Source organism: Manacus candei, unplaced genomic scaffold, assembly GCF_025592945.1.
Source record: "Manacus candei isolate 608988 ecotype Guabito, Panama unplaced genomic scaffold, ASM2559294v1 h1tg000096l, whole genome shotgun sequence".
Lineage (NCBI taxonomy): Eukaryota > Metazoa > Chordata > Aves > Passeriformes > Pipridae > Manacus > Manacus candei.
The window spans coordinates 917,955-943,679 of NW_026138144.1; the positions used below are offsets into that span (position 1 = coordinate 917,955).

At 57.0% G+C, this 25,725-nt stretch overlaps 1 protein-coding gene across 2 annotated transcripts; it reads right to left on the minus strand.

Moving 5' to 3' along the window:
- Nucleotides 1–886: 886 nt before the first annotated feature.
- Nucleotides 887–25,725, minus strand: ITGB3 (integrin subunit beta 3). Of its 2 annotated transcripts, none has more exons than XM_051768663.1 (15): nucleotides 25,433–25,725; nucleotides 19,864–19,949; nucleotides 15,497–15,689; nucleotides 12,869–13,121; nucleotides 12,245–12,407; nucleotides 11,034–11,195; nucleotides 10,795–10,890; nucleotides 10,508–10,597; nucleotides 10,016–10,150; nucleotides 8,057–8,486; nucleotides 5,298–5,520; nucleotides 4,328–4,428; nucleotides 4,100–4,219; nucleotides 3,007–3,173; nucleotides 887–2,242 (listed from the first exon to the last, which is right to left on the minus strand). In XM_051768663.1, exons 1-15 carry the CDS (start codon nucleotides 25,488–25,490, stop codon nucleotides 2,174–2,176), a joined length of 2,346 nt encoding a protein of 781 aa, XP_051624623.1. In that variant the 5' UTR covers nucleotides 25,491–25,725; the 3' UTR covers nucleotides 887–2,173. The 2 variants fall into 2 exon arrangements, with proteins under 2 accessions (XP_051624623.1, XP_051624624.1); XM_051768664.1 differs by lacking the exon at nucleotides 25,433–25,725 and adding an exon at nucleotides 20,969–21,641 and having other exon boundaries at nucleotides 888–2,242.

Genomic DNA, 25,725 nt, shown 5'->3' on the forward strand with positions numbered 1-25,725 from the left:
GGTCTTGTCTCATCCCACAGCTCCGTGGGAAAGGGAACTCTTCTGCCTGAATGGCAGCCATGGAATTGTAGGGGTTTCTCCAGTGGAAGCTCATCCTGCTCCTTTGTGTTGCAGCCAGGCTCTCCCTTCACCTTTCTCTCACCTCACCCCGTTGCCAAAATGCCCCTCCTGGGGTCAAACCCAGCTGAACCACCCCCAGCCCCAGCCCAGGTCCCACCTGGGTGCTGGACTCACACACCCAGCTCAGCTGGAGACACCGAGAGCTGCCCCAAGGTGCCTGCACACCCTGTGTGGGCTGGGGGCACCTGGTGGCCCGGGGTATGTGTGGAGGGTGTCAGAGAGTCAAGCAAACAGTTTTTCCAGAACTTTCTGTGGTCCCAAAATGCTGGTTTGAAGGGTGACCACAGGCTGTCCCCACAGCAGTGTGTGACATGGGGCCAGACTGGGTGCTGGGGGAACAGGCAGGACCCTGCTCCCAGGTTTAGCCCCTTCACCCCCTCCAGATCCCTGCTGTTCCTGGGATGGTCCTGCAGTGGTCCCAGCCCAGCTGCCCCGCTCTGGGGGCTTCTCCTGCACACTGGAGGGCTCACAGGGACCTGTGGGGCAGAATGGGGGTTACTGGGGCTCACCCCACTCCCTCACAGTGAACTGAGGTGCTGCCAGTACCACAGTCTGCAGTGGGCTCTGGCCCACTGTGTGCCCCCAGCTTGTTATCAACCCCCAGGAATACAGGAATTATGGAGCAGAAACCTCTGTGGGGGGCTAACAGCCAGTGGGAACCATCCTTCAACCCACCTCAGCTCAAACCAGCTCCCCGAGTCACACTGGGGTGCCAGAGGCTGCCCACAGGTCAGGAAGCCTGGGCACAGGCTGCTGCTGGGGACACTGACACCATGAGTAGTCTGAGGGGTTTTGTTTTAGTTATTTTTATTTTTGTGGTGCGATTTGCTGCCGCTCTGGTGCTGCCCATCCACCCCCTCCCTGGGGCTCAGCCCCAGATCCCACCCAGCACCAAGCCCTGCCCCTGCTCCCACACTGCTGGGACAGCCAGGGGACAGGGACACAGGGCCACCACCAGCTCAGCCAACACTCTGCTGGGGCCCTCGGGGCAAACCCCACACCGGGCCTGAGGTTGCTGTTGGTTTTTGGGGCAGCTGAGGGGAATTGAGCCACTGTGCTCTGGCAGGGCAGGGACCAGGCAGCAGCACTGCTACAGCCAAACTGGGACATCTCTTTGTTTTCCCCCACGGGTGACACACAGCCCCAGGCAGCAGGACACAGCCTGAGCCCTGCCTGCTCTGCTGGAACCCTGAGCTGTGCAGAAAACCAGGCAGGGTGCAGTTACACAGCTCAGAAAACACAGAGGGGAGAGAGGTGGCCAGGCCTGAGGGATAAGGGGCATCATGAGCTCCCGAGGCTGCTGCCTGCACATCCATGTGGGCTGTGGCATGAGGACAGTGAGGGGGGACACGGGGAGCTCAGCACCATCCCAGGGGCTGAGCCAGGCTGTGGCTGGGACCAGCACAGCTGGTGCTACATGGAGGTGCTGGGGGTGCAAACTGAGTGCACGGGGGGGGCAGTGAGGGAGGGCACAGCTTCTCACCACCCTGGCTCACAGCAGTGCCAGAACACGGGGGTGCAAGGAGGAAAGGGCTTGCTGGGCTGCTCAGAAGCAGTGTCCTGAACCCACAAAGCAGTGATGGCTCCTGCCTGCTGGCAGCTGCCCTGTGCCCAAGGAGATGGCTCCTGTGCCCAGCGGGACTGAGTCCAGTGATCCGACAGGCAGGGCTTCACCAGCACGGGCCGTGGAGGAGAAAACAGCTCAGTGTGGTTTGAGTGGCCACTCCTGAAGTCCCCTTGGCCCGATGAGCACCAAAGAGTTCACAGACTGGCAGAGAAAGTCCCATTTCTCTGTGTCCAGTGTATGGAGGGGCCGCCGGCTCCGCGAGCGACCCGCGAGGTAAGGACCGAGGTTTGCCTGGAGAGCACGTCCCTGCAGTCACAGAGGGGTGATGGACAACACTTGGAGGGCCTGGAGGCAGTCAAGGAGGTGTTAAATTACACACAGACACGTTCACACAGGCTCACACACACAAGGGCTTCTGTAAACTGGACTCCTTAAGGTTCCATGGATCCTTGGCTGATCCCACGGCCAGCGCTGGGTGTGGCATCCTTAGTTGTTCCCCCGGTACGTGATGTTGGTGAAGGTGGATGTGGCCTCTTTATATAAAGGGTTGTGGGTCTGGAAGAAGAAGGAGGAGGAAAACCAGTATCAATACTTTGTGCTTGGCATCACTGTTCATTCTACTCAACACCTGGGGACACTGAGGCACCACTTCAGCACGGAGTGGTGGATCCCTGGCATGGCTTTGGCTGTGCAGTTTAATGGCTCCCCATGGGAGAGAGCAGGGAAAAGCTGCTGTGGAGGAGAGGAAAAGCAGCAGGAGTTCAGGAGCAGAGAGACCTCCTGAAAGAGCCACCCCACCCCATCCCATCCCATCCCATCCCATCCCATCCCATCCCATCCCATCCCATCCCATCCCTTCCCTCTGTGGGAGGGAGGAGATGGAGAGGTGGGGGACGGGTGCTGTCTCAGCCCCCTCCCTGGTGCTCTGGATGCCTCAGTCCTTCCAGCATCCCATGGCAGGAGGGACCTTCCACTTTGCTCACAGGATGGAAACACTGGTGTGGGCAGTGAGTAAGGGGGTCACGCTGCTGACGACTGCTTGGGATATGCTGGAGGTGGGAAAATCATCTGGGACATCTGCTGTGGCCTGTGCACAGCCCTGGGAGCACAGCAGGCTCAGGGAGGGGTGTCCAGGCTGGCAGTGTCACCCCGAGTCCTGCCTGGGGCACTGTCAGACAGGGATGGGGCAATCTGGTCCCTATGGGCCACAGACAGCAGCTGGGCTCTCCTGCTGGGAGCACTGGGATCTGGATCCCTCAAGCTGGGGGCTGTGGGATCTGGGGGCTCCTGCCCAACACCCCCGACCCGCTGGCCCTCACCGTGTCCCACTTGGCCCTGGCCTTCTCCTCCTCGAAGCGGGCGAACTCCCGGCGGTCGTGGATGGTGATGAGGAGCTTCCAGATGAGCAGGGCAGCCAGGCCGATGAGCAGGATGGCCCCTGTCACCGAGAGCAGGACCACCAGGACATCGGGCCCCTTCGGGCAGTCTGCAGCACAGAGCAGGGTAGGGTTGGAGGGGGCTCAGCACTCCCAGGGCGACTAAAAGCAGCTCTGGGGCTGCCTGGCCATGGGTATGTGCAGCTCCTCTGGGCCCAGGAAGCCTTCATCCTCCCCTGGCAGGGAGCAGGAGCCTCCCCCCTGAGCACAGCAGGCTCTGTGAAGGAGGATCCCATCCATGGGGTGCATGTGCTGAGATCTTGGAGCTCCTGTCTGTAGGGTGGGGGTCTGCACCCAAGCGTGGAGCAATCCAGACCAGGGGCACCACGGGTCCCACCCATGGTGGGGGATGGCACCTGAGCCCAAGTCCTTGTGCTGGTGGAAGCTCTTCCCCAAACCACCACCCCACTGAGCCCCTGCTCTCAGCTCTGCACCAACACCACGTTGGCAAACGGGGGTGGTGAGATCCCGTGGGAGCCCCCACAGCCCCCCACAGCCCCCTGCTCCCCCCACCCCCTGCCTCTCTCTTCTCCACCCTGCGTGCAGGGCCAGGGAGGGTGGCTGGGGCTGCCTTCATGGCCCTGCTCCCAAAGGACCTGCAGCCACACAGCCCCTGGCTCAGCTGGAAGTCAGACCCCCAGGTCAGTGGAAACCCTGGGGCTGCCAATGGGACCCCCTCTTATCTGCCTCCTAAGAACAACATCCCTGCAGTCAGACACGGATCAGGGTGGTGGGAAGGTTGAACCCCCATCCTTGGCCTCAACCAAGGAAATGTGAGACGTGAGAGGCAGGAAATCCCGGCCCCGGTGGCACAGAGCAGGGAACAAAGCAGCCCTTTAACTCCTCTCAGCCCCTGACTGCGGTGCCCCAGGAGCCTGGCTGGGGTGGGAGGTACAAAGGGCACTCAAAATCCCCCAGTTTAGCACAGAAACCCAGCACTGCACCTTCTCCATCCCCCACCTGAGCCGGGTCTTACCAGGCTCCTCGATGACGGAGAGGATGGACTTGCCACTGGAGTCCTCGTAGTACTGGAACCTCATCACACAGTCGTTCTCGTCCTTGTAGGTGCAGTTCACGGCGTCCTTGCCCCTGTCACCTGCCAGAGTGAGAGGCTCAGACCCCCCCCATGCCACGGGTGTGCACACAGAGGGAAAGCAACCCCCTGGATTTCCACATTTTAGGGCAGGTTTGGGTCTCCTCTTACTCAGTTCCTGCACCGTCTCGATCTCGTCCCGGCACATGCGGCTGCAGGTCTGCTCCTCCACCAGCCTCCCCCGCTCGAACTTCTTGCACTCCACACAGTCCCTGAGGAAGAGGAGGGAGGTGCTGTGAGCTCCTCTGTGCTCTCCTCAGAGGACCATCACACCTTTCAGTCGCTGGTTGTGGAAATCACCACAATCCCAACCTAACAGGGCTGCAGCTGGTGGGAGCTCCTGCTGCCACTGCTGCCAGCTCCCTGATGGGGTATGACCCATCTCAGCTCTCTGCTGGCTGCCCTATGGAATATCCCAGCTTTCTGACAGCCCCCTGATGGGGTATGACTCATCCCAGCTCTCTTATAGCTCCTCAATGGGATATGACCCATCCCAACTTTCTCCCAGCCCCCTGATGGGATATGACCCATCCCAGCTCTCTTCCAGCTCCCCAATGGGATACGACCCATCCCAGCTCTCTGCTGGTTCCTCAATGGGATATAACCCACCCTAGTGCTCTGCTGGCTCCCCAGTGAGATACGACCCTTCCCAGCACTCTGCCACATTCCCAGTGGGATATAACCCACCCCATCCCTCTGCCAGCCCCCTGATGAGATATGATCCATTCCAGCTCTCCTCCAGCTCCCCACTGGGATATAACCCACCCCATCTCTCTGCCAGCCCCCTGGTGAGATATGACCCATTCCAGCTCTGTTCCAGCTCCCAGTGGAACATGACCCATTCCAGCTCTCCTCCAGCTCCCCACTGGGATATAACCCACCCCATCCCTCTGCCAGCCCCCTGGTGAGATATGATCCATTCCAGCTCTCTTCCAGCTCCCCACTGGGATATAACCCACCCCATCCCTCTGCCAGCCCCCTGATGAGATATGATCCATTCCAGCTCTCCTCCAGCTCCCCACTGGGATATAACCCACCCCCGCCGTGGCACGGGCTGCCCCAGCCCCGTGCCCTGGCTCACTTTTTGATGGTGCAGGCGTCGGGGCAGGTGGGGCACCTCTCGCAGGTGTCGCCGTAGGAGCCGGGCTGGGTGCACTCGCAGCGGCCGCACACGCAGGAGCCGTGGCCGGAGCAAACCAGCCCGTTGCCGGACATGCACGTGTCCGTGCGCGTCGTGCAGTTGCAGTAGTCGCCCGTCCAGTCCGGGTCGCACACACAGTCCCCACAGCTGCACTTCCCGTGGCCTGGGGACAACCCAAAGAGCATCAGGACCCTCAGTGGCAGAGCAGCCACAGGGACAATCCCCTTGCACTGTGCTCGGGATGGGACAGGCAGCAGCTCACGCCAAACCTCAACCTTTGCTGGGTCCCCAATGCTGCTCTTATCCCACCCGAACAAGAACAGAAGTGGGCAATGAAGATGGGGAATGGCCTTGAGGGGAAGCTGCATGAGGAGCAGCTGAGGGCACCTGGTCTGTTCAGCCTGGAGGAGACTGAGGGGAGACCTCATTGCAGTTCCAACTTCCTTGGGAGGGGAAGCGGAGAGGCAGGCACTGAGCTCTGCTCTGGGGGGACCAGGGACAGGACCCCAGGGAATGGCCTGAAGTTGTGTCAGGGGAGGTTGGATTTTAGAAAAAAGTTCTTCCCCCAGAGGGTGGTTGGGCACCAATAAGGCTCCCCAGGACCAGTGGGCACAGCCCCAAGGCTGACAGAGCTCAAGGAGCGTTTGGATGATCCTCTGGGGCACTCTTGGGGATGGTCCTGTGCAGGGCTGAGAGTTGGACTGGATGATCCTTGTGGGTCTCTTCCAACTCAGCATATTCTGTGATTCCAGGCTGAACTGCCCCAGCTCTGCCAGGCTGGCAGCAGCTGGAGATGCTCAGTCAGATCCGTTTCTGAGCGAGTCAAGCCTTGGCTGTGGCTTTGAATTTCAGATTGAGTCGGGACATCTGGTCAAACCCCCCAAATCCCACTCGTTTCCCAGCCCTGGACCAGGCAGGGGAAGCTGACTGCTGGGAAAAGCCCGCCGAGCTCTGCACGCTCACCGAGCCTGGTTTAATCACACAGACAGACAGACAGACAGACGTGCTCAGATCCTGCCAAACCCCGGGGCTGTTTGGATTGTGGTTTGATTCCAGCTCAAAGACCAGACACGGTGAGCGGTGGAAACACCACGGAGCCGGCACGCGCCGACCCGTCCGAGCCCTGGGCACGGTGGGGAACGTTGGGAACGCTGCTCCCGGCAGGGGATCGGCTAGGCACCGTCCCAAAACCCTGCTCTTGGCCTGGCACTGTCCGGGAATGCTGCTCCCAGCAGGGGATCGGCCGGGCACCGTCCCTGCCACAGCCTTGGAGGCACCGGCATGAGAAATAAATGTGCAACCCCGTTAATGAGGAACCAGGGCTGAGTCACAGGAAAACGGTGCCACGCTGGGTGACAGGGCATGGAAAGAGACGGGCAGGCCGGGGAGAAGTGGCTCAATGGGACCAGAGTGATGCCAACGGGGTCAGACAGTTCAGGTTAATCAACAGCCCGCCCTGGCTGGGGGCAGCTCTTCATCATCGCCCTTCACCCACCCCGACCCGCAGCCTTGGCAGCCCTTGTGCAACAGGAACAGGCTCCCTGCGGGCACTGACTGCTCTGGGTGGGGAAAACCCGGCGTTTCCACCTCCATTATCAGCAGGCTGTGAAGATAAAGGATCAATCCCAGCAGCACAGAGGCCACTTTGAGCCATGAATTTGGCCTGAGGGGCAGGTGGGGTCCCAGAAACTCAGTCTGGGGACACTGGGGAGCAGGAACCAGAGACAGTGATTATTCTGAGTTGGAAGGGACTCACTGGGGTCATCGAGTCCAACTCTTACATGAATGGCCAGTGTGGGGATTGAACCCACAACCTTGGTGTTATTAACACCACACTGTAACCAACTGAGCTCGGGGTCATCTCCCCACAAGTGTTGGTCTGGGTGGGTTGCATCAAATCTCTGCTTAATAATTATTTCCTTTTTGACAGCTGCAATGTAATTGTTTCAATAACTGCTTCAATGCAGTGCACTATCCTATTTTGTACCACACTACTAGTAGTTTTAGCGCTTATACTGTGTACTAAATAATTCTGATTATGATCTTTTGCCTGATCATTTGTAATAATTATATTAATAATAATAAACAATATAATATATAATATATATAATATAATATATATCATATATTATATATAATTATATATTATGTAATATATTTTATATATTATATAATATATACAATACATAATATATAATATATAATATATATTATACATAATTATATATAATTATATATAATTATATATAATATAATATATTATATATATTATATAAATACATAATGCATAATGCATAATATATAATATATAATATATAATATATAATATATAATATATAATATATAATATATAATATATAATATAATATATAATATGATAGAATATAGAATATGGAATATAGAATATAATAAATAATAAATAATATTAATAAATTCATTTTATATAAATATTCTCATTTTGCCTGTCATTAAAACCTGGGGGACAAAAGCGGTTCAGTGACACCTCTGCAATTCCTTAAATTTAAACTGCTGCCATAATCCAAGCTAAGACTGGGTGCAGCTGGATCCAGACTCCTCTGTGAGAAGGGGTTTAGAAAGCCTCGTGATTCGGCGGCGGGGCTTTTTTAACAAACTCTGTGTAACATTCATCAAGCCCCGCGGCAGCGGGTCCCTCCCGGCCCGCCGGTGCCGGCACTCACCCGAGCACATCTGGCCCTTGAAGCGGACGCAGGAGAAGTCGTCGCACTCGCAGTACTTGCCGCTGACCTTGCCGAAGTCGCTGCTGTGGCACACGCACTGCCCGCAGATGCACTCCCCGCGCTGGCTGCACAGCGGCTGGCCCGGCCGGGGGCTGCAGTTGTCCTGCTGCGAGGGGTTGTACTCCTGCTCCGAGCACTCGCAGTGCGAGCCCAGGCGCCCGGCGTGGCAGCGGCACACCCCGCACTCCAAGGTGCCGTTGCCGCGGCTGCAGGACGGGCTGCGGGGCTCGGCGCGGCTCTCGCAGGAGCAGTCGCAGTCGAAGGTCACCTCCACGCTCAGGCTGTCCTTGAAGCCCACGGGTTTGATGGTGAAGGATTTGTGCCGCTCCTGGGGGCAGCCCCGCACCTTGGCCTCGATGCTGAAGCTCACCTGGGTAAAACGAGAAGATGCAAAAAAAGGAGCCCCAGAGTCACAGACACGTCCTCATGGGGGTACAGTCAGTGCTCTAGTTTATTCCAAAACCACACACATTATCAAGGGTCCTACAGGGTTCACACACTCTATTCTAACTTTCTATTGCTTACATTCACTTTCACACACTATAACTTTATTGGCTCTACTAGCCAAGGCACATTTCCAGGCCCTCCCCATCTTCTGGTTTCTCACACCCTGGATAACATCCTCGTTCCTTGTTTTCCTCTATGCAGCTTTCTGATTGCTGCTCAAGGACACACATCTGCTGCTGGAGAACACAGGTCCCTGCCGTCTGACACGCAGGCTGGATTGTGCAAGCAGGCCTGAAGCAGAATGTTATGTCCTGCATCATCTAAAATACTCTCAACACCTGGAGGGCAGAGGGGTGTGGCTGGGTGTCAGTGCCACCAGTGACAGGGACAATACAGGTGTTGGGGTACCTGCTCCAGGCCATGCCCAAGCTTGGTGTGATAAATAAATAATTGTGATTCATGAAACAAATGGGTGATTACATCAAAATAAAACAAACGGATTGTGAAACTCAATTACACCCCCACAAAGAAATAAAACAGACCCTTACAAGGTCAAGGGGCCCTAAAACTCCCTACTATCCTAAAAATAAAATATGGTCTTTTAGGCGCCTGTTTGTCCAAGAACGCATGAATTGTGACTGGTTGTAGGGATAACCCTTTTAGCTTTAGCTGTAAGAAAACCCATATATTAAATACTTAGCAAAAACCTGTATATAATATAATTAATAGGCATGAAGTAGCTAAGATAAATACTAAATGTACCCTGTAGAAGGCGTGCAGATTTGGGAAACTGGTCCCCATTTCTGTCACCCAGCCGGCTGCTTGTTTTTACCATATAATAAACTCTTATTCAAAAACTTATAGAAACTGGAGACTTTGTTTATCACATTGAGGAGCTCAGAAATAGGGTCTACCAGGTCTCTTTGGGCTTATCAAAGCTGTCCCAGCACGGTTTGGGCCAGGGCACCTGCCACAGTAACCAGGTGAATTTTTAGATTGGATATTAGGAAAAAGTAGTTCACTGAAAGGGTGGTCAAGCATCGGAACAGGCTGCCCGGGGAAGTGTGGAGTCACCATCCTTGGAAGTGTGCAAGAAATTTGTAGTTGTGGTGCTCAGGGACGTGGTTTAGTGGACCTGGCAGTGCTGGGTTAGTGGCTGGACTCAATCTTAGAGGTCTTTTACAATCTGAACAATTCCAGGATCCCATGCACTGCGGGCAGCAGCCTGGGCTGAGCTGCAGGACCGCAGGGTCGGCATCCAGGAGGCTCAAAACGTTTTCCTGCTTGCACCCACCCCACTGGACCCCCTCTCTCCACTGCTGAGATCCCAGAGTCCGTGTCACCGGGGAGGTGGTGGGACAAGCAGGCAGTGCTGGTGCAGAGCATCAGACACTCTGGCAGCACTGCTTGGTGGAGGGGGAGGAAGGCCAAGCCCACGAAGAGGATCCTCACCGTGTCCCCGATCTTGAGCCCCACGCAGGACTTGAGCCCAGGGATGACCTCGTCGTTGAGGCAGGTGGCGTTGAAGGCCAGGGACAGCTCCTCGGGGAGGTCCCGCACCTCCAGCTCCACCTTGGAGCGGATTTTCTAGGCAAGGAGAGAGCAGTGATGAGGACACAGCACTGGGGAGGGCTCAGACCCAGGGAGGGTCCCCCCCAGCACCACAGGACAGGAGCCAAGTGCTCCAAGTCTCTCTCAAGGCTCGGCTACATCATTCCCTACGTCATTGCCTCAAATGCCTTTGAGGATGGAAAGGGGCAGGCAGTGAACACAATGATCTCCCTTCCCTGCACACATGGGTGGAGACAGATGCTCACAGCTGGGCCAGGGAGGGTGCTCAGGGCTGGGGGGGCTGCCAAATCTGTGAGGGCTGTTTGCAGTGTGAAGCAGGGGCTATTTTGGGAGGCAGAGAGCTCTTGTGGGGCCAACACATCACACACTTACCCCATAGGAGTCCACGATGAGCTGCAGGACGTTGCTGGAGTCTCTGGACAAGGTGCCCACGGTTGTGCCTGGGATCAGCTCACTGTAGTTCTGGAGAAATACCATAAAGGAGGTCTGTTTGTGGTGGGTGACTGTGCCATGGCTGGGCCAAACCCCACCCAGGCACACAGGAGCTTCCCAGGGAGCTTCAGTGGGACAGGAGACCACCAAGCCATCTCCAGCCACCCATGGCTGGCTCCTGGGGACCCTCCAGCCCCCCAAAAAGGTGTCTGCACAGCAGCTGGTACCTGGTAGAGGCCAACAACTGTATCTGTCACAGCAAAGATCAAGTTGATGTTCTTCTGTGAGAGTTTCTCAGTCATCAGGCCCAGAGAGGGATAGTCCTGGGGAAGAGGAGAGGTTATCCCCTAGGGACATGTACCTCCACCACCCAGCTCTCCAGCCCTGGCTGGACCACCTTTCCCATCCCATGGGGACCCAACAGGAGCTCTGGGCTCCACAACCCCACTCCTGGGCCGGGATTTACCAGTGTGGTGCTGGCAGAGTAGAAATTATCCTTGCCAATGTGGCACTGGGCGTCGTTGGGCTGCACGATGCCGGCCAGCCGCCCGTCCAGGGCGATGTGGGTCTTGGCGTCCGTGGTGAAGACGAGCAGGTGGGAAGCATCATTCCTCCAACCAATCTTCTCCTGTGGTGAAAGGAGCTCCCAGTTACGTGCCAGCACCCTGTGCCAGCGCCCCACTGCTGCCTTTGTGCCACCCCAGGGCGTGACTTGGCCGTGAGGACCAACCAGCTGCAGAAGGAATGGAGGGAATTGCTCCCCCAGGGAAGTGCTGTGGGCGTGTGGGGGCTGGCAGGGGGGCAGGGGCTGCTTGTACAGGTGAAAGATGGGTTTTAATAAGGAAGATATCAAGCTATTAGAGAGTGTGCAAAGGAGGGCAATGAAGATGGGGAAGGGCCTTGATTTGAAGCCGTATGAGAACACTGAGGGCACTTGGTGTGTTCAGCTGGAGCAGAGGAGACTGAGGGGAGACCTCATTGAAGTTCCAGCTTCCTGGGGAGAGGCAGAGGAGGGGCAGGCCCTGAGCTCTGCTCTGGGGGGACCAGGGACAGCACCCAGGGAATGGCTGAAGTTGTGCCAGCGAGGTTTAGGTTGGATCTCAGGAAAAGGTCCTTCCCCCAGAGGGTGGTTGGCACTGACCAGGCTCCCCAGGGCAGTGGGCACAGCCCCAAGGCTGCCAGAGCTCCAGGAGGGTTTGGACAATGCTCTGAGGGACAGGGTGGGATTGTAGGGGAATCTGTGCAGGGCCAGGAGTTGGACTGGATGATCCTTGTGGGTCCCTCTCAAGTAGCATATTTTGTGATTCTGTGATTAATTTGCCAGTGTTAATCATGGTGTTTAATGACTGAGGTAATACAACCCCTCCAGCAAAATCAAGTTGCAGGCACAGGAGCTGTTGTCCCTTTTGGGCTGGTCACTGCAGGGCTGACATGGGATCATCACCCATTCCCAAACACCTCCTCTGCTCCTCTCTCCTGCCAGGACCACTGAAGGTCCTGCTCTTCCCTTGCCTTGACTACTGGGCTGGAAATGTGCTGGTTGAATGTTCGCCCTCTCCAGAGCCGAGTGGCACAGCAGCTCAACAAGGCTCATGATCCTGTCCTGGTGGGGTTGGGCGGTCCCTGCCCACACTGGTGACCCTGCCCCAGCCCCAGCTAGGCCTCCTTGCCCCTCACCTCGCACACAGTGGCCTGGATGATGGCATCGAAGCCGCCCTCGGGCGCGTCGCGGTTCCGGGACACGCTTTGCTTCCGCACCTCCTCGTTGAACCGGGTCACCTCGTCCGTCAGCGACAGCACGTGCTTGTACCCGAACATGGGCAGGCAGGTCTCACCAATCCTGGGGGGGCACAACAGTCACAGGGCTCTGCCAGCTCCCATCCCTGCCCTGCAGCCATCCCGTGTCCCAGGGTCCTGTCCAGGATGTGCTGGAGAGGGCACATCCAGAGGCCGGTGAAGGACCTTCTAAAAATCAACCCAGAGGTGCCGGGCTCAGGGCAGCTCCAGCCTCAGACCTGCTGGGATTTTTAGGAGTCGTTTGCTTCGAGCCTCAACACTTCTCATGAAAAACTGCTGTAAAATTGTCCCCTGAAGGACTTCCTGGTGACAATGATAGTTCTGGTTTAGACCTGCTCCTCCTCCCTGTGCCAGCAGAACACCCTGTGCAGCAAGGTCTGAACCCTGCCTGGAATCAGGCCCCCATCTCCCTGCTGGAATCCGCTGGCATGGATTTCCAGCCACATTCCAGTGATGTCCCATCAACTTCTGGCCCTCCCAGGACTCCCTCAGCCCGGGACTTACTCATAGCAAGGGTTCTCCACGGCTTCTGGAGGGGAGATGTACATGTAGGGGGAGATGGGCTTGTCCACGAAGGCCCCGAAGCCGATGCGGAGGTTGCTGGTGAGCTTGCGCATCTCGCTGGCCAGCTTCGTGCCCAGGTTCTGGATGTTCCTCAGGTCGTCCTTCATGGAGTTGGACAGGTCCATCAGGTAGTAGATGTCCACGGGGTAGTCTTCCACCTGACGCACTTGGACACGGAAGACCTGGGAGTCGTCTGGAATGTGACAGGGCAGCGGAGTGAGAGCTCCTCTCCCGGGAGGAGCAGGGGGGACTCGCCACAGGATTAGGGAGAAAGTCACCCTGCAGGGTCAGCAGGAACCCAGGGGATGGTTAAAAGCTGCTGGGAGGAGAACATCACCCTTAGACAGACACAGAGGGGCAAAGCCCTTAGTCAGGTGTTTGCACAGGAGATGTTCTGTGCACCCTTGTCCAAGGCCAGATTGGATGGGGCTTGGACCAACCTGGTCCACTGGAAGGTGTCCCTGCCCGTGGCAGGGGGTGGAACGAGATGAGCTTTAAGGTCCTTTCCAACCAAAACTGTTTTAGCAATCTGTGACAGATGTGTCTGCATTCCATGGCTCCTGTTCTCCAAACCTCTCAGTACCAGGACGTGAGCAGATCCTCCTGCCCAGGGCTGACCCCCCAGCACAGCAGGTCTGGCAGGGACCACGAGGGGACTGTAAGGCTGCTCTGGACTTCTCTGAGCTCCCAGGGACTCCAGGCATCTCCTGAGGCCTCCCCCATCCCTCTCCCCTTGGCTCCTCCCAGCTCCTACTGGGAAATTTTTGGTGCAACATTTTCCATTGAAACAAAACCTTCCTCAGACAGATCCTTCTGGGGATCAGGCCAGTTTTGATGACTTTGGCACTTAAAAAAAAAAAAAAAAGCTGAAAATGCCTTGAGTTGACCTTTTCTTTTGGCCTTTTTTAGAGACAAAGGTTCTTTCTTCTGGTCCTTGAAAAGGCTTCTTTGAAAGGTAAGCCAGGGCACAGCTGCAGCCTTGTCTGAACACCTCAGACACTGAGGGAAAAAAGCTTTAATTGAGCTTAAATTGTTGCTGTTTTCACATTTCCATGTAAACCCACACGTCACCTTCTTTCAGGATGGAGAAAGTTTCAAAAACTATGAGAGCCCAAAGAGCTCCATCCCCCCTCCAGCTGTGCTGGGACCCCAAACAGAGCCAGGGGTCCCATCTTTCTGCTCAGATGGCAGCTGTTTGTCCTTGTTGAGCTGAAGCCACGAGCACTCTCAGCTTGTGGGACATGAGCTGTGACTTGTCCTGCTTGTATCCTTCATGATCTGGTCTTGGTTCAGGAGTCAAGGCCGATGACTCATTCCAAACCCTCTTGGTTGGGCAGAGATGGTATCAAGCTGGGTTTTCTCCCAAGAAACAGGAATTTACAGGGATTTACTCTCCTGAGCAACACACTCACCCCCCCTCCTGCCAAATACCTTTAGCCCTAAATAGAACAATGGCCACTGAGCAGCTCCATGTCCCCACAAAGACATTTCTGTCCTTCAGATGGGTCAGGACTCCTCCTGGCCAGGCCCAGGGATGTGCCACGTGCTATCAGCCACTGACATCCAACCCCAGGGCTTTAATGAGCACAAGGAACCAAAATTGTTCCTGCTGAGACTGGCAGAGTGACCTGTGAGGGGGTGTCTGGGGTAGAGCAGGTGATGGCACCACTCGCTCCACGTTCCCCTGTCGGGGTTGATGACAGAGACCCTGCCAGCAGCCTGGCAATTAGTGACGAGGAATGTAAACAACTCTAAGGAAATATTTACTGTAATGCCGGATGGAACAAACGAAATGCAGCCCAGAGCAAAGGTCACCAATCAAAATGTGCACAATATCCCCAGTGACAGCAGGCACAGTGTCTTCAGTGCCACCAATGAGAGCGTGTGCAGTGTCTTCTGGATTACCAACGTGTGTACTGTGTTTTATGCTTGAGACTTTTGAACCAATTGTGTGCAAAGAGTATAAAATAAACACTTGAGAGCAATAAACAGCTTCCTGTTCACCTCACACCTGGGCTACATCTGATATCTGTGTCGCTTTGGCTGCTCTGACTTTACCGGCGACGTTCCCCGAACCGGTTCTGTGAGCTCGGGCGAGTGACGCCCGTTAGCTCTGCCTCCTGCCTGGCATCCTTGAAACCCCTGGCTGCTGGCAGAGGACCAGGGCAGTTAATTGGCTCCAGCCTGCCTGGCTGAAGGGAGCCAGGGAAATTACAGGACCTCTTGGCAGCCCAGCCCTGCCAGCTGCTCGTTAGACACGAGCCGACTTCCACCCAGGAATTCCGAGCGCAGCGGCAGCGCCTCGGATCCAAACGGCTTTTTGTTGAAGGCACATCCAGTCCTGCCCCTTGGGCACATCAGGCTTCAGGCAAGAGACTGAACGCAGCAAGGAGCTTGCAGGCTGCCCACCAGGGATGTTCTGGAGGGTTCAGTGTGGCCCCAGCCTGGCCTTGCCCCCACAAGACCCCCTTGGCCAGCGAGGCAGAGCTGTGGCTCTGTCACTGCCTGAGCCCTTTGGGTTATTCCCATTGCATCCCCCCCTTCCCACAGCGGCCTGGGGGCTCTTACCCGGCCTCAGGTTCAGCCGAATTCTCTGGGGGCTCATCTGGGTGGTGGTGGCCCCCCCTGAGCCCTTGTTGCTGAGGGGTCTGTCCTCCAGGATGGTGACACTGCTGCTGGGGGACTCGATGTGCTCCTGCCCGCAGCCGTTGTGCAGCAGGTTGGCACGGAGGTCACAGCGAGGGGACGACTGTGCCCAGACCTGGGGGAGAGGGACACGGTCAGGAACCAGCTCTCCACAGCTGGGAGAAGGAAAACCACCCCCCTTTTCCCTGGAGAGCTTTATCACACCTCATGCCAGACCAGGACCGGAGGGGTTTTGGGGCGCACGGTCTGTGCTCGAGGGAGGTGGCAGACAGAGGGGATTTGGGATCAGCACGTCCTGCCAGGACCCAAAGCAGGAGCTCGGCAACCCCTGCCAAGGAGCGAGGGATAACACACCCCTGCCAACCCCCTCCTGGCTCCTGGCAGCTGGAGCCTCACGTTTGGGTTCTGGCAGAGCTGAAAGGAAAGCCTGTCTCTGTGGGATGGCTGGAGGAGGGTGTGGTGGGATGTGAACAGGGGCAGGCTGGGACTTTTAAAATTACTTGTTGCTTTGGCCAAAGACAAATCACCTTTTCCCCCCATTTTCTCCACACGTGCCCTCAGGAATCCTGCCCTGAGCAAGGAACGGGCCCACTGTGGGTGAGCCCAGTGCAGGGAGCAGTGCTCAGTTCCTGCCCAGGAGTGGAGCAGTGCTCAGTTCCTGCCCAGGAGTGGATCAGGCTTATCTCCAGCCCCCCAGCTTCCTGCCGGATGGAGCTGACCGGGAAAGGAGCACCAAAAAAGGAGTGAAAGAGTGAGCAGGCACTGGAGTGCGGGAGAAGCCGTCAAGGGCCCGTCAGGGGCAGGAAGCACAAAGTGTGGAGTCACTGCGGGCTCCAGCCCTGGCCCTCCTTTCCTAGAAAGCTCCCGGCTCCCTGCCCTTATCACCACACATTCAGAAGGGTTCACGTCCCTCCAGTTTCTCATGGAGACAAATATGGGAGGAATTTCTCTCCCCCATCACTGCCGGGATCTGCTGTGACACGTTCCCGCTCAGGCAGTGTCCACTCTCCTCCCCAAAGGGATTTTCCATCTGCCTCCCACAGCCCAAGTCTTTCTACATCGGACTCCTGCAGCAGAGGACCAGCACAGCCTCTCCCTGCAGCAAAGGGAAGGGGCACAAGTCCTGGTGGGGCTGGTCCAGGGATGCTGGATCCCAGTTCTGAGTCTCCCGGTGCTGGAGAGGTTCCCATCTGGGATATCATCTGCCCTGGGTTCAGGTTGATTGAACCCAGGGATGAATTTGCAAACAAGGAGAAGAATGCAATGGTGTCAGGAGGCCCTGGCTGGCCCACGGCCCTCTGGAAGCAAGGACAGCCAAGGAATACATCAGCAGGCGTGTTCCTCCCCCGCAGCCTCCCGATCCCTCCGGATCGCTGCTGACGGGAGGAGGACGAGTCATCCCTCCAAATTAGCTCCCTTGCACCCATCCACCCCACAGGCTCACCCCACGGGGCTCCCTGCTGTGGGAAGAGGTGGCTGGTTCACCCCAGATCCCATCAATCATCACGAACGTTCCTGTCCCGGGAAGGGAAATTGCTGGAAAAATACGTGGGTGAAAAGCAGGCTGGGCTGGGCAGGTGGGGTTTATCCATGGCACTGGGGGATACCTGGAGATCCCGGGGAGCTCCCAGGACCTCAGAGGCCACGTGGCACCTTGTGGGATTAGCAGCACCATTCCTGCTGTGAGATTCCCATGGAGAAGCTGTTTAACCCCAGGACTGCATCCTTGCCCTTTCCGTGGAGCCCTAAATACTGAGGTTGGCTCAGGACTCACAGGAGCCTCCCCAGCAACAAAACTACTGCAAAAGGTGAAGGAAAATATTCCTGTGCCATCCAAGGAGTATTTGGCTACGGGGCCCTGGCAGCTCCCAGTCTATTTTTGACCCCAGTCTCTGCCACCTTGCTGACTCAGCACTTTGGGCACAGCCCCAGGTGGGAACAACCTGGGGCAGCCAAGGCCTGCTGGTGACAAATACACAGTGCAGGGACTTCACCTGTGATAAATCCTTCTTCTCCATCAGCACAGCCCTGATGGCATCAGCTCCTTAGGGCAGAAATGTGAGGGGATGTGTTCCCACCCCTCCATTCCAGCCATCCCACAGCCCTTCCCAGAGATGCTCCCCAGCCCCACCTGCCCTCTGTCCCGCTGCAGGGAGGGAGGTTTTAACTCAGGATGGGAAACCTGGTGATTTTATCCCAATTCCTGCCTCCAGAGCCGTTAAGTGAGGGCAGGGTCAGGCAGGGCACTGCCAGAGCCAGCTCCATCCCTGCCTTCTCAGGGTGGGAGGCTGTGGAAACTCTCACATCCTCAAGGCATCTCCATTCTCAGCTCTGACACAACCACATGCAGCATCAGCTTCTCTGCAGGAGAGCTCCTGGGAGGGCTCAGAGCACAGATACCTCCCCAAATTAAGCTAAAATCTTCCAGCAGCTTCTCTGAAATCCACCCCTTGCCTCCACCTTTCCTCCAAGGGAACCAGAATGGGTGACACTTTGGGAGGGTGAGGTGCTGGAAGATCTGTCACAATAATCTCCAAAGGGGTTTTAGAGCCACGTGTCAGTGTTACAGCTTGGCTGGCTTTTTCCAAAAGCAGAAGCGAGGGATGAGAGCATCTATTTGTTGGGAAGAGTGGTCAAGGTTTCCAAAAAATAAATAAAACTCAACTCCCCTCTGCATCAGCGCTCAGGGGGGTCAGTGATCACAAGAAACCACAATGAAACCCTTCTCCCATCCCAGCCCAGGATGGAGCAGCAATAACTCATCACCCCAGTGAGTGGGAAAGGGCTGCAGCAGGAGCAGGAGCACAACTAAGGGCACTGTCCCTTTAAAAAAAAAGGGGGGGCTGTGCAGTATCAGAGACCTCCCCCACCCCAGGGAAATTAAACAAACCCGCAGCAAAAACCCTCATTTGCTAAATTAGGACAATGTGGTCCAGATGTTGGGGCAGAGTTGCTGAGCTGAGCTGCACTCCCTGCCCTCCGGGGGCCGGCTCTGGCAGGGGGACGGCTCCCTCCCTGCTGTCACGTCTGTCCACGAGCACAGCTCGCAGCAGCACTGGAAATATTTCCTTTTTTGGAAACCTTTGCTGATCTGGAGGAAAAAAAAAAGCTCCATCACAGCCCCCGCTGCAGCGTTAAGGCACCAGCCCTGCCCAGTCAGCAGCCGGGAAGGAGGGAGCCCAGCCCAGCCCAGCCCAGCCCAGCCCAGCCCAGCCCAGCCCGGCCAGCATTCCCCATGGGACAGGGGATCCAGAGGGAAGCCAGGCCCTTTATCACCCGGCACATTTCAGACACTCCCCGAGGGAGATAAGAGGGGCACAAACATCTTTATTCACACCACACCCGAGGTCCAGCCCTATCTGATGGGCACAGCAAGCACAGCCATCCCCTCCAGACACACACTGACCCCAAGGCATCGACCACACAGGCATGATCCAACAGCATTTTCCAGCTGGGATCACTTTTTCCCGGGTCTTCTCCTGGACAGCACGGGCACAGCCTCAGCTGGAGGAAGCAGAAAGCAAGGAAAGCCTTGCCAGAGGGGGACCCACCCCGGGCTGGATGCCCTGAAGGTTTCATCACCTCTCCCCATCCCAGCCTCACCTCCCTTGGCTCTGCCCTGGGGCTGCTCTTCCATCCCCTTGGGAAACTCCCTCCTCTTACCTAATGGATTAACCCCCAGGGCAGCATTTTTGGAGGGGAGTGTGGCAGATCTCCCAGGCTCTCACCTACCCAAACTGAGTGATTTGAGAGCCACAGCTCAGCACTCACATCCTCCTTAGCCCAGCAGCCAAAACAAGGCACCTTGTCCTCTCCTCCTCTCACTTGCAATGAAAAAAAGGCTTTTAAACCCAACCCCATAACTTCTAATCACCATTTTCAATTCCTCCCTCCAATCCCCCTTCCCTTTCCAGCCCTTCCAGCAATTAAGCTCCTTAAGCCAGAGCTTTACAACAGGTTTTCAAGAAGCAAACCAAAAGTAAACTGAGCTTTTACATGCACGTTATTTGAAAGGCAAAGTGATTTCCCAGTGGAAGCAGCACCATTTCCCAGCCAGCTCGATGCAGCTCCCACCAGCACACGCTTAAGGGGCAGATTTTGGGAGCAGGGCAGGAGTGATGTGCAGGTCTGAGCCAGGGGATGTGTTTAGACATGGTGGGAACAGGTGGAGATGGAGCCTGGGACTATCCCACAGCCCAAAGGCTCGTCCCTTCCTACACAGCCCTGGTCCTGCTCTGGGATGAGCTGCAGCCCAGCTCAGCCCCCCAGCTCAGCCCCCCAGATCTTACCTCAGCAGAGCACCAGGCACAGAGGGGGCTCACAGCCAGGCACTGCTTGCAGGAGTTCACCCCACGGGTGGTGCAGATGTTGCCCCCTGGAACAGCAAAACAGAGCAGTCACAGCCTGCAGAGCCCCAACTCACCCCTGTGCTCAGGACTCAGTGCTCAGCCACCGGCCCCCTGAGCAGCCACAGCCCCCACCAGGGCCCTGCTCTGCCCCCTTTCCCAGCCCCAAACCCTGGGTGTTGCCTCCTCACCCCTTTCATACCCTGGCACCAGCTGGGCTTCATCCTGCCCAGGGCTGAACACCATTCCTGCCGTGCCAGCTCCTTAAAGTGTCCCCTCCTCCCTGCAGCATCACCCAGGTGTTGGAGTGAAGCTCCCACTGCTGGTATTTGTGCCCCCCTGCAGCCCCCTTGGAGCAGCAGGAGAGGGAAGGGGTGAATTCCCAGGGGTGCAGAGTGGTACCCACAGCCCTGCCAGGGATCAGCTGCCTCTTCCACTGCCCCGAGCCAGGGTGGTCAGTGGGTCACCCAGGGCAGGGTGGTCGGTGGGTCACTCAGGGCAGGGTGATCAGTGGGTCACTCAGGGCAGGGTGGTCAGAGGGTCACTCAGGGCAGGGTGGTCAGTGGGTCACCCAGGGCTGGGTGGTCAGTGGGTCACCCAGGGCAGGGTGGTCAGTGGGTCACTCAGGGCAGGGTGGTCAGTGGGTCACCCAGGGCAGGGTGGTCAGTGGGTCACTCAGGGCAGGGTGGTCGGTGCCACCTTGTGCAGACACTGAACACAGTGACTGGCCTTGGCTCGGGTTCAAATCCAGGGAAAGGAGGGGAGGGAAGGGGCAGGAGTCCAGCAATGTGCTGGGGGGGGTTTGCACCGGTGTCCCAGGCAAAGGCTGGCTCTGGCAGTGACAGTGGCCGTGGGGACTCTGGGAGACACAGGCTGGCACCAGTCCTGGAGGTCAGAGAGTCTGTGTAGGGGGACTAAAGTGCCCCAAAGTGCCCGCAGGGCTCAGGGTCAGGAGGTGGCACAGCCCGGACTGGGCGGCTCCGGCAGTGACAAGGGCTGGGGACACGAGTGTCACCCCCGGCTCATCCTCCCTCCCGGGCACAAGCACCTCGGCAGTTTTAGGGCTCCCTGGGCAGAGCAAACCACAGCCATGTGCCCACTCGGCCGGGGGACACTGCAGCCCCGGGACCCGGGGGATGCTGGCAGGGCTCTCCCCTTTGCCCCGTGTCCCCGCTGTCCCTGCCCAGGGCTGTCCCGGCAGCGTTTTCCACCACAGGAAACGCAACATAAAACGGAAAGAGGAAACTGTGAAACGATGTGAAACGATGTCGTCAGGTCTCCGGGCAGAACCACAAACAACGGCCGTGAGCTTCTGCCTGGGGGCACCTGGGCTGGGGCATGGGGGTGCTGTCACAGGCTGGGGTTGTCCCAAAGTCCAGCAGCTGCTTGGGGATGTGCCCCAGGACGTGTCTCATCACACCTCTGCCACCAACACCCCCAGCTTGTCCCACGCAGGGCACCGAGCTAAAGGCTGAACCCACCTGCCTGGCTCAGCACCAGCTTTGGGGTGGCACCCGTGCCCAGAGCTCTTGCTACCCGGCTCCATGTAGGGGTGGGGCAGATTTTAAACTGCCCAAAAGTGACAGGTTGGTTCCTGCACCTCAGCAGTGTGCCAGCAGCAATATCTATCCTGGGGGTGGCTGGGGCAGGGAAGGGGGAAGGCAAAGGACTCTCCAACTGCAGCAGCAACACCAACACCTCCCACTTCTCACATTGGCTCCCTCCCACTTCTCACATTGGCTTCTGCCCCATCCCAGTGAAATCCCTCCTACCCCATCCCAGTGAATCCCTCCTGCCCCATCCCAGTGAATCCTTCCTGCCCCATCCCAGTGAAATCCCTCCTTTCCCATCCCAGTGAAATCCCTTCTGCCCCATCCCAGTGAAATCCCTCCTCTCCCATCCCAGTAAATCCCTCCTGTCCCATCCCAATGAAATCCCTCCTACCCTATCCCAGTGAATCCCTCCTGTCCCATCCCAGTGAAATCCCTCCTGTCCCATCCCAGTCAAATCCCTCCTGTCCCATCCCAGTCAAATCCTTCCTGCCCTATCCCAGTGAAATCCCTCCTGTCCCATCCCAGTCAAATCCCTCCTTTCCCATCCCAGTGAATCCCTCCTGCCCTGTCCCAGTGAAATCCCTCCTGTCCCATCCCAGTTAATCCCTCCTACCCCATCCCAGTGAAATCCCTCCTCCCTGCCAAGCGCCGGTGGCTGCAGCCGGGGCTCGTGCCCTGGATTTGTGCCGTGCTGGGAGCCAGATCCATGCCTGGCAGCGGCTCAGCCCCCTGGGGGAGCAGGGAAGCATTTCCCGGGCAGCCCTCGGGATTAAACACTCGGAGCTGCCAACGCCAGAGCCACGTGCCTGGACACGGGAACAGCTTCCAAATCTGCAGGTCCCTGGGGAGCCCTGGTGCTTTGATACCCCCACCAGGACCGTGGGAGGGGTGCCAGGTTCTTCCCTGCCCCGTGCCAGGGGTTTCCTTGCATTTCCACACTCGTGTCCCTGGTGTAGGGGCTGTTTCCAGCTGCTGGTTCACGGCTGTGGTGGCTCAGCCCTGCCTGGGGCAGGGTTATAGACCCCAGTGCCACCAGCAACACTCCTGGCCCTGGCTCCTGTTTAATGCCACTGTGGGGTTTGTCCCCTCACAGTGGGTTTTAGCTGGTTCAGTCACCTGGTTCTGCCCCAGCACCCACCCTGCTGGGGAACTGCAGAGCTGACACCCGTGGGTGCTGTGGGATGTGAGACACACTGGCCCAAATCCTGGCTCAAACAGGTTTCCCCCGTGACTTGAGCCAAGTCCCTCGGCCACTCCCTGCCTCGGTGTCCCCTGTGCAGGGTTAACTCCATCTCAGGGAGATCAGGATCCACTCAAATTCCATGTGGAGGAGATCCCAAGCTCGTGTCTGCCAGCTGAGCCCCTGGCTGCCTCCTCATGCCATGAAACCTGAGCTCAGGGCTAACAAGCCCCAGGACTGTCCCTTTGAGCTCATCTGCTGCCCACATTGTGGTACCAGTCACCTCCTGCCTGTGTGCAGCCTCTGGACCCTCGTGGTTTCCTTTCTCCCCCTCCTGCCAGCACCCCACAGCCCAGGGGGCCTTGACCTGCTGTCCCCCCTTCATGCTGGGGATGTAACCCCAATTTTCTGGTGGATTTTGGAACAAGGGCCACGAGCCTGGGCAGAGCAGTGGTCTCATGGCTGGGCAGCTGCACACGGGGGTAGGTGGGACTGCAGCAGGGGCAGGGATGGGGCAGGGATGGGGCAGGGATGCTGCCATTCCCAAGGCTGCCCTGGGGGCTGATGTCACATTGTGCCACCGTGCCATTGCTGGTGGCTTTGCCTGGGGGGTCCCTGGAGGTCTGTACCTGCCCCCAGGTCCCCATGGTGTCCAACACTCCGTGTTCCCAGGGCTGGAGGACCCTTCCCCAACCTCCAGCACTTTCCACAGCCATTCCTGGCTGCCTTCCACAGGGCTGGATGGAGGAGCAGGGCCATCCCTTCCCCTGGGAAGGGGCTGAAATCCGCTGGGTGCCAGCTGGGATTGATTCCTCAGGGCAGTTATGGCCCTCCAAACATGAGGCTGATCCTGCTGTGATCCCCTTCAGCATGGGGAAATATCCCTATTTTGGCATTCCCAGCACTGGTTGCAGGGCTGGATGCAGTGCCAGGAGGGTTTTGTGGGAGCAGGGGGTTTGGGGGATGTGGGAGCACAGATGGAGAGGAGAGGAGGATGTGGAAGGGGCTGCAGCTGGAGTCCCCTCAGGTTTTGCCCTGTGGGTGCCTGGCAGTGCCCCCCAGGCTCAGACACTGCCTGGCTGTGAGCAGGTTAACACGGTCCCAGCACAGCCTAAACAAATTCTGTGGGTTTTAGTTACCTTTTTTTTTTTCATCTTTGCAGCTTATTTTTCCAGCCATAAAAACTAATAAACCCAAGTACAAAAGCTGCATTTTTTGACTATGAAAGCAGCTGTTCTCACACACTGAGCTGATCCTAAAGACTCCGGCTTTTTAAAATAACAGCAATCCTGAAATCCAGGGAAATGGGAGATAAACTGGGCAGGATGATGGGAATCACCCACCTGGGGCTGGGCCTGGGGCCCTGAGGGAGGTGAAATCATAGAATCACAGGGTGGTTTGGGTCAGAATTACCTAAAGATCATCCAGTTCCAACCCCCTGCCATGGGCAGGGCCACTTTCCACTAGACCAGGTTGCTCCAAGTCCTGTCCAGCCTGGGATAGAACACTTCCAGGGAAGTGATGCACTTGGAACACCCCAGACATCCGTGGCTGAACATCACCCTGCCCTGGCTGGGGAAAATTACTCAGTCCAGTCTGCACTAGGAGTAACCTCTGAGTGCCCCAGGAGCAGCCACAGGCTTTGGTTTTCCCCCCTCTGCCAATTTGAGCAAGAATGTGCTCACTGACAACCTGATAAAGACATTTTAGAGGACTTGATAAAGGTACAAACCACACCTACTTAACATCCTCTCTGGTCTTTCTGCTCGACTCAACGATAAGGATCTGGCCCGTTTTTGGCTGATCCCCACCCTGCCAGTCCGGGGGTGTTTCTCCTCTCTGAACCTCTCCCTTCCTGCCAGCATTTTGCTGGGGGTGCCCCAAACTCATCTAGCTCCTCACAGGCACCAACACACAGGACCGGAGAAATCAATCCCCTGCACAGCCCCAAACTGCAGCTCTGCAAACTCAAACCCTTCCAGGGGTTATCCCGTGTCCTGTGCTGGTGACAGCTCCATCCGGCAGCAGATCGGAGCCTCGGGCTCTTCCTGGGAATTCACCAAGCTCTGGAAGTCTTTAGACAGAACAGTGTTGCCCCAAACCCCCTGAGTTTGGCCTCGAAAACAATGGGACCGATTTATAAATCACCTTTTCGCAGTTGCAGGATTGACTTTGAGCCCTGGGAACACACCTGGGGTGGGGTGGGGAGATAACGCTTTTCCAGGCTCCTCTGTACTTTAACATCGGGGAACTTTTCTAAAATACAAACTACATTTGTCCTGAGATCACCTGACGCCAGAAATCAGAGTTTTTAAAGAAAAGCAGCAAAATAACACGAGAAAAAAAATAACACAAGAAATAAATGCCCCCCTCCCCGTGCTCCTAAAATGCTCCGGACGCAGGAATTACCTGCCCGGTGGATTTTCTGTTTGTGAAGGACGGAGCCCAAGCCACACTCCAGTCCTTCCATTGCAAACCAGCACCCCGAGCCAAACGCAACGTAGGTAGAGGATACAAACTCGCCACACCCAGTGAAAATAACCCCCCAAACCCTGTCCTGACCCTGTAACATCCTTGAGAACCCCCGGCCCCGACCGAGCCGAGCTTTGTCTGTGGGAACGCGCCGCAGTTCAGGCTGCCAGCTCCCCCCCCCTCCGACGGATTTTCCCAAGAAATCGCGGACCCCGGGAAGGCAGAAAGTCCTGGGATTTGTAGAAATAAGAGTCAGCAGCTTCCCGAAGTGCCCCGGCTCTGAGAAGCGGTGCCAGAGCGAACCTACCCCAGGCTCCAGCGGCGCAGAGCGCCAGGACCCCGAGCGCCAGCCAGGCTCGTCCCATCTTCTCCTCCGAGCCCCGAGCGCGGGGGGCCGCTTGGACCAGCCCCTCTGAGAGGGCTGGGGAGCAGCTCGGGAGGGTTTTGAGCAGCCCAGGAGGTGAATCATGGGTCGGGCTGGATGACACACATGGCGAGCGGAGGAAACTGCGCCGGGCTCGTCAGCCGGGAGTCAGGAGTGCCCCCGCCCGCCCCGCTCCTCATGCTGCTCTGGCTCTCCCGGCTCGCACAGGGACCTAA